This window comes from Fulmarus glacialis, unplaced genomic scaffold (genome assembly GCF_000690835.1).
Source record: "Fulmarus glacialis isolate BGI_N327 unplaced genomic scaffold, ASM69083v1 scaffold690, whole genome shotgun sequence".
Taxonomy (NCBI): Eukaryota; Metazoa; Chordata; class Aves; order Procellariiformes; family Procellariidae; genus Fulmarus; species Fulmarus glacialis.
Window position 1 is genome coordinate 23,565 of NW_009186920.1, and position 23,491 is coordinate 47,055.

At 36.8% G+C, this 23,491-nt stretch overlaps 1 protein-coding gene across 1 annotated transcript in view; it reads right to left on the bottom strand.

Moving 5' to 3' along the window:
* The window catches only part of KIAA1377 (KIAA1377 ortholog), a gene marked incomplete at both ends in the record, with an annotated part of 37,924 nt that extends 15,242 nt beyond the window's left edge, over window positions 1-22,682 (bottom strand). Inside the window, 4 exon segments of the mRNA XM_009573073.1 lie at window positions 5,523-5,721; window positions 11,264-11,369; window positions 12,704-12,849; window positions 22,557-22,682. Of these exon segments, the coding sequence (XP_009571368.1) occupies window positions 5,523-5,721; window positions 11,264-11,369; window positions 12,704-12,849; window positions 22,557-22,682 (577 nt within the window).
* Between the last annotated feature and the right edge of the window lie 809 nt (window positions 22,683-23,491).

The window sequence follows — 23,491 nt, forward strand, 5'->3', positions numbered from 1 at the left end:
TTTTTCAATCCGATATTTTTCAAGACATACATTCCTCTTAAGAACTTTACAGACGTGATTTGTAAGAACATGTACAAGATTTCAGCACCTACCTTCCCCTAAACAGCCTACTGAATTTAAAGGCTGGTATTTCTTTTTTTTTTCTTGCCACTGTTTGAAACAGTGTAATTCTTTAAGTTATTTGTCACAAGATCTTTCAGTTTCCTGGGTCCCAGTTATTCTCTGCTTATTCCTGTCCTCTGAATTCTGAGCATCTGGTTTAATGCTTTATTTCCCAGTTGGTGAGCCATACTTCCTTATGGAGATATGCCAGTATCAGGCACAAACTGCACAGCAAAGCTCAAGCTACTAAATCCCACAGAAGTGCTGCTGGGGATTGATAATAATTAATACACTACAAAATTGAAAAAAGTGACTAAGTTTGTGTGTACCCCAGGCCACCCTGAGCCTGCTAGGACAGAAGCAGAATACTGGAAGAAAAAAGTAGTTAAATTCTATTTTGCTTTCCACTTCACAAAAAGAGGTTTATGTCTTTAACAAACAGAACACAGCTCTGCCATCTTCAAAGGAGTAGAATTACTCTGGACAGTGATAGGTTAATCTTGACGAGAAAGCAATAGATTTCCCAACATCCCCTTAAGACATTAGTATATACTATCTCTGATAATACCAAGATATCATAATATAATATAGCATCCTGACAGAGCAGTATGCATAAACTTCTGTATCTTCCACTCCCTTTCTACAAGCAAATTTTATTATTACCATAACTGCAGTAAACTAAAGATCAGATACTGCTATTTTTTCCTCTGTTCCTCTCCTTTAACTACATTTATGAACAATTTATTCTGTTCCAGTAAAACAAATCACTTAAAAATAGCTATGAAGTATGGTAGAAATAATTTAGTACATAGCTATATATAAATATTTCATAGATACATATATGTATGGATATATGTGTATGAATGTAAAACCAAAAATGGAGTCATGTTAATATGTATGGCCATTCTTATGAAAAAGTATATGCTTGTAAAGGAGGAGCAAGTATATATTAGATGATAGTTGTCAATTTCCCTGTTCCTGTGGTTTGTGAGCTATGCTGTATATATAACAATCCTAACTTACCCACAAGCAAAGTCCTCTTAATGTATTAATTTACCTGTGAAACAAACTATTTTGTACTGAAAATGCTGTTTCAGCTTCAATCCTACATTATCACCTGTTCAAGCAGGGTTTTGAATTGAGGCAAGCCACTCTTCAAATGACTTAACATCCAGATTGCCAGATGTGAAACTTGTAATGCCATTTTATACAGCACAGGCTTGGAATAAAGCACTATTTTACATAAAAAAACTACTCTTGAGGAATAGACAATCAAAACAAGTTTGAGTATTTGGGTAAAATAATTTAGTTTGGAGATACATTTCAATTTGCCTTTATAGGAAATGTGAACTTTGGATTAGTGAAATAACGTGGAAGATAGTGGTATGTTGCAATATTGGTTGAAAGCCAATAAAAACTGACACCCCCAATCTTGCCAGAAGGGAAATGAGTAGGGAAATCACTCAAGTTTGTCATATAATTTAAGCGATCAACATAAAAGTTGTTAACATTCACACTTATAAGTAAAAAATGGCCAACATTTCTAGATTTAAGGTGACCATAGAAAACTATTTCAAGACTTTGAATAGTCTCTTCAAAATAAAATCTGACTTTAGTTCCAATGCCATTTTAACCTAGCCCTCCCGTTAAGAGTCTGTTTTTCCACTGACTAGCCCTGAGCATTCTGCAAGTTCTTGACACTCGGGAGAGACTGTAGAGGGGCACTCCTTTTTTCCATGCTGGTCCTGTCTATGCCTCTGAAGAGTTAGACTGATACAATACACCTTGCAGAAGGAACCCTTGTTTAACTCATTCCAGTCATACTACAAATGCACTTGAAAATGAATTCAGTTTTTCCATCAGTTACCTGAAACATCTCAATTTCATAGACACAGTCTAACCTCAAAAGCATAAGTAATACAAACAGCTAAGAGTCATACAGGTCAACTCACTCATGAAAGTAAGGCTATGTCCATATTGATGTGTTTGCAGGACCTGCTGCTTTCATTCAGTGGAACATCACTTAGAAAATAGTCTTCATTATTTCTCAGAGACTTTATTCTATAAGTAACATATACAAACACACACACAGTATAATAGGATACAAAATTTTATTGTAGTCGAGGTAATATAATAATAACTTTCTGACCTCATGGTTTGGGTTGCAATTTCTGAGAAATGATACCCGTGTTCAATGATACCCTGTTTCAATAAATATTGAAGCATTTTTTGCCAATGGGAACAGTATCCATAGAAAGACTGATACCGAGTACTTCAATGGCTGCACAATATGCTTGGTAAAAAAGGAGAGCCAAGGTAAAATTCCTGTTTCAAATCAATCAGAAAGGGATTTAAATTTGAATTTCACAGATACCACTTCAATGACCTAAATATATATAGGAGGGAATATAAAGGAGGTCATATAAAGGACGGAGGAGGAAAATACAATCTCCATGTTGTAATCTATACCTATTCTGTCTGTGAATTAGCTCTTGCTTCCAAGTATTTTGTTTAAAAAGTGAAACAATAGAGATAAAATGTTACATCAATCGAATAGTTTAATTCAAGCATAATGTATTTTACTGGAAGAGCATAAAAATATTGTACCGACCAAAACAATTTTGTATGGCCACAAAATTAAAGAGGTGGTGAAGAGAAAAAGATAAAAGATGTATGAATAATACTATTTCGTGTCACAGTTGAGCCATTTTAATGGAAATTTTCTAAATTATTCAGCTCAAGGTAGGTGCCAGAAATGTAAAATTTCAACATAAACAGTTAACATTTGGAAAAAAGATAAACACTTGGGTGTAATGTCTTTTGGTGAAAACCTGCACGCAGCTTTAGCTAAAGACCGTGCTACCAGCTCCACCTTAAAATTTTTTTTTATGCCTGCAACAAAACCAGGAAAGGACTGTGCAACAAAACCTTTGATTGTGAATGAAGTTAACAATATTAATTTCTTCCAAATGGAACACACTCATGGACATATAACAAATAATAATTTGATGTACTGGCTCAGACGTAACTGTTGCACAAAATAAAATCTACCGCTTTCAATATTTTAAGCAAAATAATTTTGGAGAATGGTAGAAGGGTCACGAAAAACCTTGGCTTACTGCTGAAACGATACAAATTTTTAAGGATGGAAAGCAGGGAACGCACCAAATCTACTGGCAAGGGCCTACATAGAACTTTATTACCCTGTAGGAAAGAAAAGAATTTTAGGAATCTTTATAATCCTGCTGGGCCTGTAAAAACAGAAACAAAGAGAGGTCAAGGGATCTCAATGGATGGTTAGACTGCAAAGCATGTGCACAGTGAAATACTTTGACATTAGTTTCAGAAAGGCAAGCACTGTTGAAATGACTTTGGACAACAGAGAATAACAAGACTACTGAAGCCTATTCATGTCAGTAAGAGTATTATAAATAATTATAAATTATAAATTTTATTAGTAAGACTATTATAAATACTATTTCACATCACAGGAAGTCACAATGCACATGCATACCAGCACAATACAAATATTAAACTTCCAAAACTCAGGCCTTAGAACAATGACTATAGCTTTCTTGACTATTTTTCTAATCAGAGGCCAAAGCATGTAATTTCAAGAAAGAAAGTCCAAATGTTTGAAGTATAAATATCTATAATCTGAAGCTATTTATCAGAGGGAAGAAGCTGAGCAACCCCTAGTGGTAGCTGAAAAATACATTCTGGAAAAAAAAGCAAAATTTTTTACGGGACCAAAGCATTTTCAAAAATACATTAATTTGTAAACACAAATTCCTGTATTATATGCAGTGTCCAAAGCTGATGATAACGTTTAGAAAAAACTATAAGTAAAAAATCATGTATGACTCATGGCAGTTTTCCCCTAGAATTCAAGTAGAATGTGATAATTGTGTTTGATAAAATACACTACAATATAGCCGTCTTACAATATATTAAGAAGAATCTTTTTATACATCTTTCTCAAAAAAGACTGCATTTTTTTTCCCTAATTCTAAGATGTCCTAATGCAGCTACTGCCAAATTCAGCATCATCATTTAGGGAGGGATTTGCAAACACTATACCAATGAAACACACAATGTGATATTAAAAAAAAAAAAAAAAAAGCTTAGACCTTTTTGTATTTTGTTTGAAAGTGGTTATCTAGAATTCAGTTTTATCAGCTGTCTTCTAGAAATTGCCTTTTGCTCTTCCTTCTTTTATGCTTGGAAATAAGACTGAACACTAACCAACAACTTTTCCAGTACAAACTGTACTTTCTGTCTTCTCAACCTTTTTGAAATTTACTCCAGTTGAGTGAGATTTTCTGTTAGCCATCAGCTGCTCAAGATTCTCATGAATACCCATCAGAACAAAGGAGGTACAAAGACAGAGATGAATGTGCCTGAAAACATCAATATCAAAGAACTCAAAATATATCTGAACTGTATACAGTCTTTCAAAAGTTATCCATACAGAGGTATTAAAAGGAAAAGCCCTTGCTCTGTTGCCACCAATGATCCCATGCCTCTAGCCATCACCAATATAAAGGGATGGTGCTTCATAGTGTCAAGGTGATTTCACACACCACAAGTCCAGATACCAGTAGATAGTATTATAAAATAAAAGAATGAGTCCAAAATTATGTCCTCTTGTTTGCAAAAAATGTAATATTGAAGACAATGTTTCCAAAATCAAAGACAACACTGACAGACCTAAAATCATACTTAAAAGCGCAGTTGTAAGAAATCACTTTGGAGCTCAGTTGTTCTTGATTTTCACTGTGTTTCTAAGGTGACTTTTGAAAATTATTTTGGGTCCAAAAATTAGTTTAGGCAGAAAGTTAATTGGCTTGTTACTGGAACACCTGCATCTATTCCAAAGATGACAAAAAAGGATCTCAAGAGACTTGAAGTCACTCCCTAAGAAATCACATTGGGGAAAAAAACCAAGAAACAAAACAATCCCATCGTTTCACCTATCATAATTATACTGCTAGAGCATTTTGTGCTGAGCTGTAGCAATCAGCAAAGCAGAAACTTAAGTGCAAATTGCAAGCCACCAATTTAAGTTTGGAGCTAGCACAAGACTCCTGTGATAGACTAATGGCTAGCTACTTCAGAGCCAAGAAATCTGACATACAAATCTTACGTTCACTGGAAGAAAGACAACATGACAGACATCTTTGAAGAATTTGTGAAAATATTCTTACAAACATTTTTAAAGATCTCTGATTTCTTACTGAAATATATGTATAATTTTACTATAAATAATCTATTGGTAAGGCGTAGTGCAGTGTGCCCTCAGGTGTTGCCTACTTGGTAAAGTGTGCTTAACAGACCTTTCATTTTTATCACATTCAGGAAACTTTCTATTACATTTAAGAAGAATTCATCATTTCATGAATCACATGAAAATATCATACCTCCAAGTTGCTGAGATGCTGTTTTTCAAGGAGTTGTTGCATTTCTTTCAATTTTTTTTGGAAGAGAAGTTGGTTACTGTCCATGTTTGTTCTACTTCTGTCTTGTACTGTTTTATCCCAGCCAACCATTGCTGAAATCTGCTTCTGATGGAAAGAACTGTTTCTAGATGCTGATGAGGATGAAGTGTCATCTGTGGTTCTTGATGCAAGCAAATGACTTATTACTTTGGCTTATTTCTATACGTCAACTGTACACTTTTAAACATGTTCCTTTCCAAAAGTATACATCATCAGTAAATGCCTGTCAAGTGAAGGACAGCTATACTATATGTAACTACAGGTGGTGCTGTTAGTACTATCTAAAACTGTCCAACACTTTCCATTTTAAACCTTCTCTTCTGTTATTTATAAATAGTCAGACTTTTCTGATTGGGTTGTTGGGTGACTGCCTCAGGCTGAACTATTCTGGAAAATGTCAGCCAACAGTTTGGTCATTTACAGAAATGGAACATGGAGGGTTTTTTTTTAAAAAAACAAGCAAAATGGCCTTTATTTTTCCATAAGGTTGGCTTATATAGAGGATATCTATATACTGCCATGTATATAGTTGATATATGCTGTCAGATATTCCCTTACTTCAAGTAGCAAGAAGGCTTTGTAGTATCTAGAGACCCCAACTCTACTGATGACGTGCAATGTCAGTAATGTGGTACATTAAAGAATTTGTATTTGCTACCTGAGAAAAAAAAACCTTTGGAGTAGGTAGTGTAGCTGGGTACTGTGGTCAGGATGAGCCCAAATTAAGATAGAGGAAACCACAGGTTTCTACAGGATAAGAATTAGCAAGAACCATGGGGCTGGTTGACAACCAGGAATCAAAGAAGCCAAGAAGCATGTGAAGCCAAATGACAAGGAAAATATGCAAACAGAGACTAGGAAGGCAGGGAGCATGTAACAAGATATGTTCAAGAACAAAAAGCAGATAGAACTGGAACAAGGCTGGGTAAGATCACTAGGAATAGGAACCAAGCTTTGGAAAACAAGCAGCAAGAACTAGGTAGATACCAAGGAAGACAAAAACAAAAAACAAGAATGACAAAACCAAGAAACAATAAGAAAGGTAGGCCTTAAAAAAAAGCAAAAATAACCCACGCACCAAAACCCACCAGCTCATAGGTAGATCAAGCTTTAGTCTTCTGGAAGTATAACTATTACCAGGTTGCCAGCTATACTTGACTGCCTAGGTGGAACAGTTTAGCGAAGGGCACTGATCCTATCTTTTGGCTCGAACCTGGTTTAAGGGCCGTAAATGCCCTTAGTCTGGCATATCCAAAGTGGCACTTACAGAAATCTCTCACCAGACCCATGCTTTGAGTTCTCACATCTGTTCAGTACAGCCATAACCCTTACAATTGATTAGCAAGCCAAGCTTATGTCTCGTTGTTTTAGGATCAAGTATTTGTTGCACTCCGCAATGATTACAAATGGTGGTAGAAGGAGAATAGATCTTGGAAACAGGTTATCAGAATAAACTTTCAGTGAAATTATTTGTAAAATGGGTATACTTTTACCAAGAAGGGGAGATCCAGCCTTTATTTTACCTGGTTGATCCAGCCTTTATTTTACCAAAGTGAAATTACACTTTGTCTCAGCAATCACTGGATTTTGAGTAACAAACCAAACCTTATTGTCCATTCAATATGCAGATGCTTTCCAGCATTCCCAGGATGCATTTCTCATATATAGTTCCTTAGCAGCGTCAACATGATCCCTTAAATATTGCTCAATTGGGTGAAGGTGTTTAGCTAAATTCGTGGCAAAAGTGAACTTTTAGTCTATATGCAACTAAATATGAAAATCATACTTTCACATATTTCCCTCTTTTTTTTTTTTTAATTGGAATCTGGCCTGACAAGATGATCTACTACGCACATTTTAGCCATCCTCATTTTCAGCGAAGGTGATGGTGAAGGTGATGGTTCCTTTCATAGATGGGCAATATGCAGTGTAGGAGCTTGTAAGAAGATATGACTATTTCCTGCCACACAAAGCTATCTTCCTTAACAGCTGGCACCCCTATTGAGCAAATTGAACAGTGCAGTCACATAATACATACACAGACCTCATCCTCCTCTGATGCCTATCCAGCAGAGATGCATTATTAGGAAACATATATTGTTCCTAGCTGGAGATGGCTACCCCATGTCTAATATATGTAGAGAAACCCCTTCCCGTCATTTTTCTCCATTTCTTCAGCTTAAGTTTCCACAGTTCCTTCTTCTGAGCCTTCATCTGTTTCATCCTCTTTCTGTATCTAGAATTATACTCCCTGTTAAAGTCAATCCCTTTTCTTTTTAGTACATCTGTGTCAAATGGGTAAATAATCTAATGAGGCCTATTCTGTATTTATTATAACACTTCCAATTTTAGGACAATGGAAAATGGAAACTTTCATCCCATCAAGATTATTGTTATTTTTCAGAAGATTTTATACAATACTCCAAAAAGGTTGGCTTAATTGCACTGACCTAAAGCAGACATATATATTTGGCAGAGTTTAAAAAGGAATTTATTATTTCTGATGAGATGGCTGATAGCAAAAAGGGAGAACAACTTCTCATATTTATTTATAGAACTCAGAAAACTGCATTCGGTGTTCTTTTGAACAGGAGATATCCTCGCTATCCAAAAACTTTCTGTACCTATCCACTTTTAAAGACTTTGTTACTGTGGACCAGACTGATATACACCTGGCCCCCAAAAAATTTGTTGGTTTTTTTTGGGGGTGGGGGGAAGTTTCTTCATATGTATTTGGATGTTTAGACCATTTCTATTTATAAAAGTTTCTACATTACAACTTTTTTCAGAGAACATTTTTGATTTGTCATAATTAAGTTTCTATCCCAAGACTGAACCTAATCAAATACAAGTGTTTTTAAACACAAGCAGGGAAATATATCTTGTACAAAGAGCAGCACACCATTCATACACCTAATGTGCACACATCCCAATCCCTGTTGGCTAATGAGTTGACCAAAATCTTTGCTTCAGCATTTAATAACTAAACCTTACTAGAAGCAGAGTAGCTCTGTTGCAAGCACAGAACACAATCAATCACTCACTCTCACCATGTTCCAGGATTTTTTGCCTTTCTCCAAGAGGAGGTAATATGTCTCCATTGCTTAATTTAATTTTTTACAACTTTTTAAAAATAGACATTAAGAATTCTAGAACCTTATAAAATTCACCTATATCCAGTTGGGTCTGCAGCCGTATTTATCTTGAATACTTAATACAGTATTCATTTCTTCCTTTAAAAGGGGACTGTCAATGAATTCTATATATTCTATTTCTGAGGGAGGATGAATTCTAAAGATGATACAAGATTTTTGGTTTGAGTGTTTATAGAAGTGTAAGAAGAGATAGAAATACAGAAAGGGATTTACTACCTCATCTGGGTTAGTTATTAGCTGTCCCAAAATTTCCAATTAAAGGGATTGTAAGACATTTTTAAAGCTTTACAGCTCAGAATTGGTGAATTTTGAAGAACCTTCACCTTTGAGAACCTTTTCAAAGTGCTTTTCTATATCAAAGCTTACCTTGCTCTACTGATTTGCAAGAAATTTATTTGCCCTCTAAAAGAATTTTGCACAATTTTTGGAACCAAGTCTGAAAACACAGAAATGCCACTTCTATGACCCACACAAACTATGGCTCCCAAACCAAAACTAACAGGAACAACCCTGCACTAACAATTCCTGCAGCAGACCAGAAGAATCTATGCTGCATAGCACGTGTTCAGTTTGAATCTCAGTGCTTAGTAAGGGATTGTGTGAGATGCAGACAAAAATGCATAGAGTATTTTCTGTCACAAGGAAGGAAGACAAATTGTTACCATTAGAATAAGCAAAGCTTTATTTCATATTAATTTGTATACCTTGCCCCTATACACAAGCCTGTACTGCAATAACTTAATTCTTTTTCCCTTACTACCATACCGCCAAAATTTTCTACATCCTCCTTCACCCACCCCATATGGCTCCTACCCAAGCCTCCTAGTTACCAGCTGGGGAAGAGGCAGCACATTCTGTGGCAGATATTCGTGTGCTGTCTTATCCGTACTAACTGGCTTGTGACCTGCCAATAGGTCAATGTGGACTCAACTTTCAAGCCTTTTTCATGCTGGGGCCACTTGTTTGAATAATTTCTTTCTTGCCCAATTGCCAATTTCAAACTTGTGGAAATAGAATTATCTTTGAGATTCTTATCTCTCTCTCAAATTTGGTTACTAGGGGAACACAAACTGTAAAAGAATATGAACATATAAATTTAATTTCCTTAGGAAATCGGGTTATAAAACTGAAAATCAGGAAAAGAACACACTATCATTATTACAGGATAGCGAATTTTTAAAATTATACAAATATAATATGGAGTGACAGAAAATGTTATACTGTAAGAAATGGTAAGTGGTTTGAAGAGGTCCTGAGAGAAAAATGTGAGTCCCTGAGGCACAAGGAGCAGTTTGAAAAAAGATGAAAAATAAATGAATGATAAAGGCAGGAGCAAGAGGCACTGAGCTGCTGTCCTTCGTCGAGCCTATGAGTGAAATGAGACAAATGATCAGGAACCCTTAGACAGGGTACAGAAACATCTACTTTTTTTTGCCATAATTTCAACTACTATTTAGCAGGTAGATTTTTTTTTTTTTTTTTTTTTTTTTTTATGGCTGCAATCCTCCTTTGTTATGTCAATCCAGTGTACTAGCTGCAGAACTATATGCATGTTGATGGGCAGATAGCATGAGTATTTAGCTCTAAGAGGTATGAAATATTTTCTCAATTGCCCATTTTATCACCTGCAAACATGTATTAATCAGCAGTAGATATGTAATCAAACTGAATATTAACATCACAATGAAGAACACACTGAAGCAGAAAAGTAGGGAGATCCCTTTCAGACAGAATTTATCTGTATTCTGAACATCTGCACAATTTACAGCATGAAGAAAATAATTATAATAATAGTAATAACAAAAGCAGCAACAACAAAAATAAAACCCTGAACTGAAACATTGAATAAATGAGAGATTAGGAAGGGGATAATAAGGAAGGAGTATCAAATACAGATATATCAACTATGCATGAAGAAACATTCTGGGACAAGTCAAGGTATCTTAGAAAAAGTGGTTGGGTAGAGTGAAAAGTATGCAATTCAAATTGTATGTGACATAAAATGAAATTGCATGCAAAATTGTTATCAAGATGCTCAAGATATATACAGAGGATGAGAAATTTAAAGGAATGACAGACGGGAAGAAAGTAAGATCATGGGATGAATATACAAACTAAACTATCCTTGAATGTCAAAAGGAAAAAATCTGGATGAGAGTAAGAAATCATCTAGAAAAAATACTTTATAATTCATAAAACAGCAGATGTTTTGATAACCATGGCAATCATCTGAGTCAGGCTATAACTGAATGGGGACCGGCTTAGTCCCGACTATACCCTGAATTCCGCTGAAGGGAAAAGGATTGTGTCATCTTCTCTGCTGTTTTACCAAACGGACACAAACAACTCAAGGATGTTTCATAATGTTTCATTGGAACAGTTCACGGAAATGCTTTCTTTGCCACAAGAGAAATGGCCTACAATTTCTTAAAGGGTAATTGTCTGCGTTTATTGAATACTGTAAGCAATGTACTTCCTTTGATCATCAGAATAAACAGAAATGCTTACCTGAAGTTGGTTTTGTTTCTGCTGGGCCAGCACAGTCCTGGTGTTAAAACTGATCCTTTAATTTGTTCAAGAGCTTCTTCTAACTGAAAAGCTGCTTTTGTCTGGACTAGAGGGATTAGAGAAAAAAACACAATAGAAAAAATATTTTTAAAATTTGAATATTTTACCGTAAATGTTTTGGTTAAGTTTCTGAAGTTTGGAAGCCTAAATCCAGAGTGTTACAATAAACTGAATGGTATAGCATCATTAGACATGCTGGACCATCTCTAGTTCCTCTGAAACAAAACCCCAGTCTATTTAAGTGTTTACAGTAACACGTGTTCAACAGTTTTGCTATTTGTTTTTAGACTGCACTGTTGAAAAAGTAGGAGGTTAAAAAATCCAGCACTAACTTTGTTTTTACATCATGATTATTCCCCTCATGCACTAAGCCAAAGTTATGGCTTGCAGATATTTTATAGAGGCCAAAGTGTAACTTAATAATCGAATCGGTGGAGAAAGAAAGAGTCCAGACAGGCACAAGGTATCGCCTCTTTCAAGTAAGTAAAAGTAGGGTAGAAAGTGGCAGAGGCAGAATTGCTATAAAGGAAAACCAAGAAAAAAATTGTGGTTCATTATTGTTACACAGTCTGGGCTGTCAGTAGAACTATGAAGAAGCCCTAAACTAGTACTGTTCTATTTTGTTATTTTAATCTGACATTTGATCTTGAAGTCAGAGACATTACCTCACAGCTGGCACAATTGCAGTTGGGAGAGTAAATCTGTTAAAGAATACCTAAGTAATATACCATATCTTAAGATTTTCAACACTGGAAAGTTGACTGGAAATCAGTCTTGGCTGATGCTATTAAAAACTCCTGCCAATCTGCACTGATTCCAAGAAAGCAGGAACTGAGTTGAAGTGATCATTACTTCCCAGCAGCGAGAGAACAGCTTAAAAAGCTGACTAATTCAGCAAAAGTTATGTAATACATTAATATATGCTAGGACTGCTTTTACTTAGTGATAAACAAAACGCACGTTCTTGAATATTCCATATTCGCGGGTACAAATAGCAGATCATTATACTATCCTAGTAACTTTCAGTGGCCTTGTAACACCTCACACCCAGCACAGTATTGTAAGCAATAAGCACACTGCAGTGAAAAAAGTGGGGAAAACCCAGGAAACCCCAATATCCCAAGGAGGTGATGTACTTACTGTGACTGGAATATAATGAAATATCTCACAATACAATTTTTAGAAAAAAAAGTTGTTTTTTTTAATTTCCTCTACCCAATTTTGTCGTATGTATCAGATCTGATCTTCTTGTCTGTTAAGTTTTGCTTATATGAATTCAATTAATTTGAGTGAAGTTAATTGTTCTGTTTGCCTCAATTATATTCTATTAATAGAAAAACACTTGTATTGTGAATAATAGTTAAATTTTAATTTACAAACCTATTTGCTTGTGCTGAGAAAAAGGCAGATGAGCACGCTGGAACTTATCAGTTGCTTCCTGAAGTTTAATTTTCCTCTGCTGCAGAACTTGTTCTCTAAATCTCCGTTCTTTTTCTTCCTCTTGCTTCCATCTTTCTTCAAAGGCTCTGTATTTAAGAAATAAAAATAGATGATCCCTATGTTTTCTAATTACATTTACCAAAATATTAGTAACTTACTTGCTTATCAATTTGCAATTTTAGTACAAAAGCTTGCTTGTTCATAAATTAAATGCTAAAAACTTCAGCACAGCTGGTTTTATAGTTTGTCTGAACGTAAATGGGACAATGGGTGATGAAGAAGAGACACACCAAAATCTTTTTATTTTTTAGCCTCTTATACATGAATTAACATGCAGGCTCAAGCAGTTCTTGTCACCAATGTGACTTTCACCACAGTCTTTACATTACCACGTAAATGTATCACAGTGGGCAGATCAATAGGAACGTGAACTGCAAATGCTCTGTGTGTGTGCCTTTCACGAGCTGTCAGGGAAATAGGAACAGTTTAAAAGTTGTTATTCAGAAATAACACAAAGGAACTACAGCTTTTACCTATAAATATGTAAGAGTTAGTATCAACTTCTAGTTATTGAGAAGCTTCCTGAAAGACAATCAGATTAGTAGCACAAAATGGGATAAAACAGTAATGTGAAACTATGATTGACAGAATCAGTTGTTAATATCAAATATGTTAAACATGTCCTTCTACTGGCTGGAAAGCAAAGCAGGCTCTAATCGAAAACAACCATCAACACAAAGCTTTCCTTTGGTAGGCACAATCTTGATGAAACTATGTGGAATTTTTAGTACTGCGGACCAAATCATCAACTTTTACTGACAAACTTAAACTAGCTCCTTGAGTGAAATATACCCAGTACATTTATTGGCACAGTGCCTATGTAGGCAAGCCATATTTAAAAATGGTTTTAAACTAAAAGAGGGTAGATTTAGACTAGATTTAGACGTGGTAGATGCCCCATCCCTGGAAACATTCTATTCTAAATACAGTGATAGTGTAAAAGTAATACTTTTCATGTTAAACTTCTAAAGCCTGCCATGCAAGGATCACTACAACTGGGAGCTTCCCATCTTTAGAGTTCTCTGTGTGTTAGAAACGTGATTTGGCAGGTCACTAGTACACTAAGTAGGGTCCCACTCCTAGCCAGCATTAGTGGAAAGAAAGGTAGTGATGTTTAGCCATATGTTCTTTGTTTCTCTCATCACAGTAAGATACCTTCCCATAACTTTAATCACTTGCAGTTGCTTCATAGATCTTCTTGCTTAATGGAGAAAAGCTGCTACTTAACAGAGCTACTCCTTAACTCGAGCTATTTTAATTATTCTTCCCTTTGCTTTTCAGGGAAAAAGTTCAAACTGAAATATTCAACTCGACCCTCCCTAGTATCCCTTCAAAGTGCTGACTGATCACCTGTGAAAACAAACAGAAAAATAATTTGAAACAGATACTTTTTATTTTAGAAAGTCTAAAGGCTGTAATTGCAGAATAGTAAAAAATAGGAAAACTGCCAACTAATTCCCAAGTACACACTTTTACAGGAATATCCACTTTAATCCACTTGGAAGCCAAAGCGTAGCAGAGAGAGACATAAGGAACCTCCACTGTTTTGAAAATTCATATGTGCGAGGTTGTCAAAACATATTGAAACTAATGACTGAGATTTCCCAATTTTATGGACAAATTATGACATTTCATTAATAGAAATTGAAGACAAAATAGATACTATTGTTTTAAAGTGGAAATGCACTGTAAACAGATTCCATGCAGCTATTCAAACTTTAAATCACAAAGACTAAAAAAAAGCATTGTGAGGGCACCTTAAAACTTCTCCCCATATCATAAGGGGAAACTGAAAGTTGTGTAACATCTGATCTTCCTTTCTTCAATACTATACCTCCAGTACTATCAATGTTAAGCTCCAGAAAGACAGTGGTGGAGCACATGAAAAGCCAAAAGCAAGAAGAAAGACAAAATGTGCAAAAGGATCCACTGCTTTTGCTAATGTATGTAGCACTCTGGATTAATGCTCTCCAAGGTCAGAAATCAAAATGCCGGTGAACAACATAAGCAATTACTGCTTCTACTTTGGAAGTACATTCCCCGCAGAAAGCTCCAGATCTCCCAGCAGCAGTATTCCTCATAATTGTCTTGGATCACAAGAACTGCTGAGACTACATCCTGTAATGTATACAGACGGTAGCTTACATTTTATTTTAACAACCTGTTTATTGCAAATGACAGTAGCTACACTTTCAAAAATCCAGCTGAATTTCTACAATTCAAGGTAACTCTTCTTCTAGAGATGAAGTTATAAAACTCTACAGCTTCAAATGAAGGATTAGATAGAAGATTGACTTATGCAAAGAGAAGCAATTAAATTAAAATATGATCCCAACACTGCAAGTTTCATTTGCAAACTTCAGTTTGTCAGCAAGCAGGACATGAGGTGAAGCCAGACAAGCAGTTATCCAAAACCAGAAAAAATCTGCAGAGAACTCTAGCCACATAAAATGTCTTATTGCAATTTGGTTAAAATTTTATAGGAACTTTAATTCTACATACAATCCAGAAGTTAGAACCAAAAAAGTAGAACTAGAGTTCATCGTCAACTTTCAGTATTCCTGTATTTCACTCACGTTAAAATCTGATACAGAAATCTGCAATATTTTACATCTTTATCCTGATTAAAGAAATAGGAAAATCACAACAGAGGAAACAGACTTGCTTATCCTAGTAAGTGCTTTAAACACATTCTTCTTGATCTCCTTAATATTTCTCGAAGCTGCTCAAGAAGGCCTTTAGTTGAACTGCAGTTGTTAAATTCAGACATGTGGGAAATTCTACAACTTTGCACCTGGAGTAGTTCCAGCATATAACTCCAAAAAGGAAAGAGTCAATTCTGAGAGTCTTTATTTATTTATTTTTAAAATTATTTTGGAGTATGACTTAGCTGCACTCTTCCACATTCCTAATAACTGGCCCAAAAAAAAGACTGTCGTTCCATAGAGCTGGAAATGGGCAAGTCCAAATGCTGATGCAAGACGTCTTTTTCACCACAGCTCATGATGATCACTGTTTGGTTTGGATTAAGTGGAAGAAAAAGGATCTTATTTTAAACGTAAGGAAATGCATTAAAGATATTCAGTGAGGCCTGCATCATTAACTTCCTGACCTCACAGAATGTAAATTGTGACACCCAGGTGCATTATGTAAAAGAAATAATTCTACAAATGCACATTGACATCTTACAGAAAAACAGTTAAAGCAAATGTTTGTTCATCCACTCTCCTTAAGCCACCAGCTTAGGTTCGAATCACAGATGTAACATTGGCAAAAGAGTATGGCTTTAAGATGGAGAGTTAGCAGAAGAATTTCCTGACTGGTGTTTTTTTAACCCAGTTTTTCTGTCTACTATAAACAACCCAGAGGTGCAGCAATTTTTGAAACGTCTGCCAAAATGTTTATAGTGAATTTGGAATACGAAACTTAAAATATTTAGCCGTTTCACATATACAGACATTATATGGAAGGTATTTTTATGTTAAAAACAGTATGACTAGATGGTGGAACTATTTCCTGGTTAATTTTATTAAATTATCTTCACAGTGAAGTGATGGATGCTACATTCCCAGGTGGACTAAATGCCTTGGATGAAAATTAAAAAAGGAATATATACAGTGCATATGGAATGCTATGAAATGAACCTTTTGATACTGAGTTGATATTATTCATCCGTTGCCTATCACATTTAAAAACAAGTGCACAGTAATTTTAAAATTGAGGTAGGAGGGTATTTGTATACTTAATGACTAGAGCAAGATCAAGAAAAGGCTAGAATGGGCTGTCACACTCAAAATCCCCTTCATGGACAAACAGGAAACACACTTTATATCCTTAAAAAGATCTGCAGATGTTGCCCATAAATCATTTTTTTTCTTTAAGTGAGATACTTACCGGGACTATAGGAACACATATTAACTCTATTCCTTCATCTTCTTTGATTATTGTACGCTGAATACAAAAAGACAGCACCAAATTTCTGTAAGGGCTTCAGAAGGACCGACCCTTACAATGCCGTAAGGGCTCACAGAGAGCTGTCCTCCAAAATGCCCCGAAGGTTCACAGAGGGCTGCCCGCACTATCCACCAGTTGTTACACTCCAAATCTTGTTTATAGGCAAAAAGTAAGCACACCTTATATAAAGCCAATAATTTTTTTGTAAACATAATTCAAATCTTAAGAGTCTAATCATTATTAAACCAGATACAATTGTTACCGAAACATAATAATACAGTTAGAATACTTCTGTACAGAGAAAGCCTCAATAATAGTGATAAAAGAGTTTGAACTGTTATTCACACATTGAGTTTCTACCCCTTTTCCCGATGCTTACGCTTCCATTGCTCTTCTGCGTCCCAAGGGTGGTAGTTTCATTCTGGTGGTGCTGGGGTGTTATGGTGAGCTGTCAGCATCTGGAGTCCCTTCACCAGGAACAATATGATGTTTATGTTAATGTTTTCTTCTTCCTCACCTCAGGATCCACTGGGAGTAATTTTTGTATTTGCTAACATGCTTTTACACTTTTGCTCTTTCTTCATCAATCTGCAGCTCCACAGTACCTCCAAATATTCCATGCATGGTGCCTTTTACATATACTACATAGTATTCTTTTGTTCTCGTTACCCCTAAAGCCAGTTTTGTCAGATCTAGGTCTGCATTTCTTTAACTGACTATCGGTGAGTTGTTTATAGCCATGGGGTCTCCATGCCAAGCCTGTGCGCCATCTCTTATCATCCCCTGCCTGTACTCCTCTACGCCGCATCCTGCACCTCCAGTTCTCAAGGCTTCTGCTATCATATCAGGCCTATTTCCCTACGCTGCATCATTATGTTAGAGTCATAAATATCTCATTCTCTACATAGAATAACTGCTTGTTACTGCTATCTATATAAAACTACGGTCATACCATAAGAAGATAAACAAAGGCAAAATAAATTAGCCACAGACACCTGGTCAATTAGAGAAATTGCTGTTACAGCTAAACCAAGCAAAACAAAGCTCTGGGCAGGTCAAGAAAAGTTCAGAGAGAGCAAGCTTGGCAAGCCTCCATCCTGAGGCCTTGCAAATTCAGCACAATCCTGTTACCAACAATGGCAATACTGGTTTGCAGGTCTACACGGTTACAGTGACCACTACTTTTCACAGTTTCATTCTGATGTAGAAAGCAATACTAAATTCTTAACACTTCGCCCTCTCTGTTTACCAAGTGCTAACATTTTTCTCCCATTTCTGGCACTAGACTGCGTTTCGTTCTGTATCAACAACAGTGATGAATAATTTAGAGCTTTTATTAAATAATCAATGATAATCAACCAGTAGGTGGAGCACAAAGCTTGTGCATATGTTGAAAATAAAGTATTTTTGAAAAACCAGCAATAATGGGAATAGATTGGAAACTGATATGAACTGGGAAAGCGTTTCCTTCCCCAATTACAACAGATGGATTAGCTATTCAGATTTCAAGGTAATTCAAAATGCTGAACCAAGACAGCTGACTGTAACGTTTATTTAAAAATGCACATAGACAATTGCATGAGGAGATATTCTATTTCCACAACCAACCAACTACCTGCAACCAGTAACATCACAGTAAAATGGGATACACATTTTGCATTGAGCAATAACAGCAGGGTGGCTGCAGTCCCCAGCAAATCGGCAGCTGGTATATAAACACAAAATACGATATCCTATTCATTTACATCAAGTATATGTTTAGTCAGTAGCTCTTATTTCCAGAATACTGTTATTTAAACAAAATATCTGTCAGCTACTGCCCCAGAGCATGTTTTATTCTTAAGCTGATCTTGAAATCACAACTTCAAGTATTAGTGATCCAATAAAGGAATGACTTTCTTGATACTCATGCAACTTGTGTAAAGATAAGCAGTAGGCTGGTTGTTCACTGTGTTGAGGCACTGCTGTTAACACAAAACTAAAGGGCTTGGTCAGTATCAGAGATGCAAAGAAATGATGGCATCAGGTAGGATAGAAATACAGGTTCCTTTAAGTATTCAATTTGAAAAAGATCTCTGACTTAAGTTACTAGACTTTGCTTTGCAAAGCTATACTTGCTCTTTTCTGTGCAAGTGATGTTTTTGTCTTTTACTAATAAACCAATTAATTGAGCACATCGTCAGAAGTATTTTTAATGCTGAACCTGTATTTTAAAGGTATTGACAACAGATCAATACAACACTGTCAGGGAAAATTTCATTACAAGTACATTTAGAAAAGGCTGAAAAAACAGAAGACCTCAATCTGCAAGCTCTCTGTATATGCAGTTCTCATTAGCTTAAAAAGTGCTGGGCACTAGGGGCTATCAGGCTTGGACTCGGCCTTGGTATAGCCTTGTTTAAAGGTAGGCTGATGGTGGTTCTTTAAAAAAAAACACCAAAAGAAACCCACAGAAAAGTTTGCTTCCACAATGCAGCATAAAGAGAATGAACCTAAATGACACAAGACTGAGAACAGCAGAAGCTCTGATTTATCTGCCATAGATCTATCTGCTAAAGGAAATTCACTGCTATTTTTAGCAGAGGCTTTATAAATTTAAGGTTGACATTAAATTTGGTCATGCTTGACCAACCTGATAAACTTCTACAATGAAACAACTGGCTTCGTAGATGAGGGGACAGCAATGGATATTGTCTATGTGGACTTCACTAAGGCCCTTGATACTGTCTCCCATAAGATCCTGATAGACGAGCTGTTGATATATGGGCTGGATTAGCAGACAGGAAGGTGGATTGAAAACTGGCTGAATGGCCAGGCCCAGAGGGTGCTAATTAATGGCATGAAGTCTGGCTGGAGGCCAGTAACTAGTGGCATACCCCAGGGGTCAATACTGGGCCCAGTCCTATTTAACATCTTCATTAATGATCTGGATGATGGGGCAGAGTGTACCCTCAGCAAATTTGCAGATGACACAAAACCAGGAGGAATGGCTGATACATCAGGTCATGCTGCCATCCAGAAAGACTCAATAGGCTGGAGAATTGGTCTAACAGAACTTTATGAAGTTCGACAAGGGGAAGTGCAAAGTCCTGCACCTGGTGAGGAACAACCCCAGGCACCAACATATGGTGGGGGCCACCCCGCTGGAAAGCAGCCTTGCAGAAAAGGGCCTGGGGGTCGTGGTGGACACCAAGTTGAACATGAGCCAGCAATGGGCCCTTGCTGCAAAAAAGGCAAATGGTATCCTGGGCTGCATTAGGCGAAGTATTGCCAGCAGGTCGAGGGAGGTGATCCTTTCCCTCTACTCAGCACTGGTGAGGCCACGCCTGGAGTCCTGTGTCCCGTTCTGGGCTCCTCGGTACAAGAGAGACATGGGCATACTGGAGAGCGTCCAACAAAGGACCACAAAGATGATCAAGGGACTGGAGCATCTGTCTTATGAGGAAAGGCTGGGAGAGCTGGGACCATTCAGCCTGGAGAAGGCTCATGGGGGATCTTATTCATGTATATAAACACCTGAAGGGAGGGTGCAAAGAGGACGGAGCCAGGCTTGTTTCAGCGGTGCCCAGTGACAGGATGAGAAGCAATGGGCACAAACTGAAACACAGGAGGTTCCCTCTGAACATTAGGAAACACTTTTTTTCTTACTGTCAGAGTGACCGAGCAGTGGCACAGGTTGCCCAGACACTTTGTGAAGTTTCCATCCTTGGAGATACTCAAAAGCTGTCTGGACATGGTCGTGGGCAACAAGCTCTAGGTGGCCCTTCTGTAGCAGGGAGGTTGGACCAGATGACCTCGAGAGGTCCCTTCCAACCTCAACCATTCTGTGTGAAGGTTAGAAGTAGAAAACAGATTGTCATACTTCACAGTGCACTCATGACTACTCTCCATATGTTGAAAGAAAAAAAATATGAGAGAAACAGTTCTGAAATTATAAAACAGCAGTGCCAAAAATAACTTCTGATACATGCCTGTAAGCCCTGTCAGGGAGAATTAGGGTGCTGCCAGGTGAGAATGTAGAGCTTAAGGAAGTCATGCTACCCTTGAGAAACCATCATCATAGCTAACACGTTTACATGTGTTACAGCTAATGGATCTTGGCTCATACGCAGATTTGATACATGACTTGACGGTTGGTCCTTTAGAACACAATTCACTTCCTACCTGCATAACTGTCAGGAAAAAAATATTCAATATCAAGGAACTTTTTATTTCCAAATTACTTTCCTCCGTATATGCAATGACCCTTAATTTTGAATTATATTTCACAGCCTATTAATACTGTATGCACTTACTACCTTTCTAATGTTAAACAACTAACTCCTTTTCAGTTATTAGGGGAAGACTTGTCACCACAGACTTCCATCTGAACTGCTTATTATGCTTATAGTTATGCCATTCTTAATTATCACAAATAGAAACAATTTCATTTTATGAATACCATACCTAAATTTTTAACTGGCTCACCTGAGTAACTTGGATTTATACTGTTTCTTAAGGCTGCAATGAAATGCATATGGAAATGTATTTATGTATCAATGAGTATTAGTTTAACTATACCAGTCTATCAAAAATATGCAGGCTGTCTGGTATTTGCTTTTATATTATAATATTTCAAGACCAGTAATACAATAAACAGTGTTCATCCAAGATGCGCAGTGTTACAGTGGTACTGTTCCAGAAAACTATGTAAGATATTTTATCTTTCAGCTGAGACTCAGTTTATTATCTGCAAAGGTTGTGGGTCGCACACTGTCTTTAATCACTCCCAGGTGATTATACTTCCTCTTCCATTTTTCTTTATATTTCAAAATATATGCTGACAGCTCATAGTGTCAAACTAAAATGGCAGTATAAACAGTATCTACTGCCTCTCTTATGAGTTATCAACATATTTCAATAAGTAAACATTGTACAACAGAAATCATCTGATATGGGAACTATGGGGGATGAGCGTTAACAAGTTAACACCAGGCAGAGGAAGCTGGTCTGAGACTGGGGGCTTGCTCTGAATTGTCTCAGGGAGAAACCCAGCTGCCTCTACAGTATACAGAGCCTAGTCTCCTGTATGTGCGAGTATGATCTGAATGCTAGAGAAAAGCCCCCTATGCCTATTAAATTATTTACAGCACTTCATGAAACATCTCAATGTATGATTTACTTAATCCATTTGTCGCAGAATATTTCATTACTTCGCATTGTCACATATGCAGAAAGGCAGAATATTCAAAGCTGTTTAAAATGTCAATGCTGTTGACAAAAATGTCAACTTTATTATAAATATAATCCTGTACTAGAAAGACTTTGCGTTGTGTTTATTGGGAAGTGGGAGCACAAAGCCCCACTGCGCAGGGGAGGCTGTGCAGCTGTTGCGCCACGCAGACGGAGATGCATGCACTTCAGAAGGCAAGGACAACTGCCTGCCTGCTGACCCATACTGTACATCCGCGTGCATTTTTCACACATCCATTGAAGCTAATAAAACCCAGAACAGTACTAGAAATGCAGATCCATGGAATGAAAGCGCTACTTACCTTTACTTTATACAAGTGAGTTTCCAAAAAGTAGTGAGTAACTCAGAATATTGTTTTTATATTTTATTTGTCCTATAGTAAAAAGCTGGATTGGTGAAACTTTTCAGCCTAGATTCCTCTAGAATAAAGCAGTGAGGCTATTTAACAATGTGAACGTGGAAACAATAGAAATACATTGAGCTGTCTCAAGGTTTTGACTCTTTTTTTTTTTACAATCTCCCACCAAAGGAGCCCTCGTTACTTACCTCCTTCTTCTGTTTGTCTCTATCAAATATTTCTGTGCCCTATGCCGACATATTTTTTGATCTTCTTTCAATGCCCGACGTTCTTCTTCTAAATCCCATTCAAAATGAAATGTTAGATCTCTATCCCTAGTATTGTGTTAAGGATAATGGAAACTGTATCAAACAGCTCATTAAAAGATACAATAGCCTGTTTGGTTGACTTTACATACCTTTTTGGGAAAGGGCAAACTTTACCCATGACATACAAAATGCTGATACGCCTTTTGACAAAGTACGCAACAGTTTGTCCCATAAATGTATATTATGGTCATACCTAACTTTATATTCATCAAGAAAAAGATTTAATTGCATTTTACTATTTACAGTGATTTTAACAAAGGCTTTGCACTCATTTTTCATGGTATCAACAGATGAAAAATCTCACCTTTATTATGCTTATTTGAAGATACATCTTTCTGTTGTTATCTAAATCTGTAACACATGGATACATTTATCACAGGGAAAAAGTTTCAATAGTAAAACCAGCCCCCTCCCAATCTAAAGGATTAGTTGTTTACACTGAAATTCATTAATATCGCTGGATAAAAGCTCTCCACAGAGCAAGATCAGTCCTCTCTCACTTAAGTAATGATTTAAGTAGCACCATATAGGTGCAGCTTAGAACTTGTGTCAGTATTTCTTATTACTTAAATTCAAGAAAATAAGGATCCCCGAGTTAGGATGGAAAACACAATTCCCAATGGCAGTATCTCTTAGAAGAGGGAAAACAAGAAAACTCCCAAGTTGCCAGAGAAGTCAACTTTTCTACAGCAGTTCAAAAAAACAACATACAAGTTTCATTTCAAGCCACCCCTGAGGCGACCCCTGACCGCGGGGCAGGGCAGGGGCTGTGCCGCCACCGCCTCACACGGGCCCCACGCAGCCCAGCGGCCCCA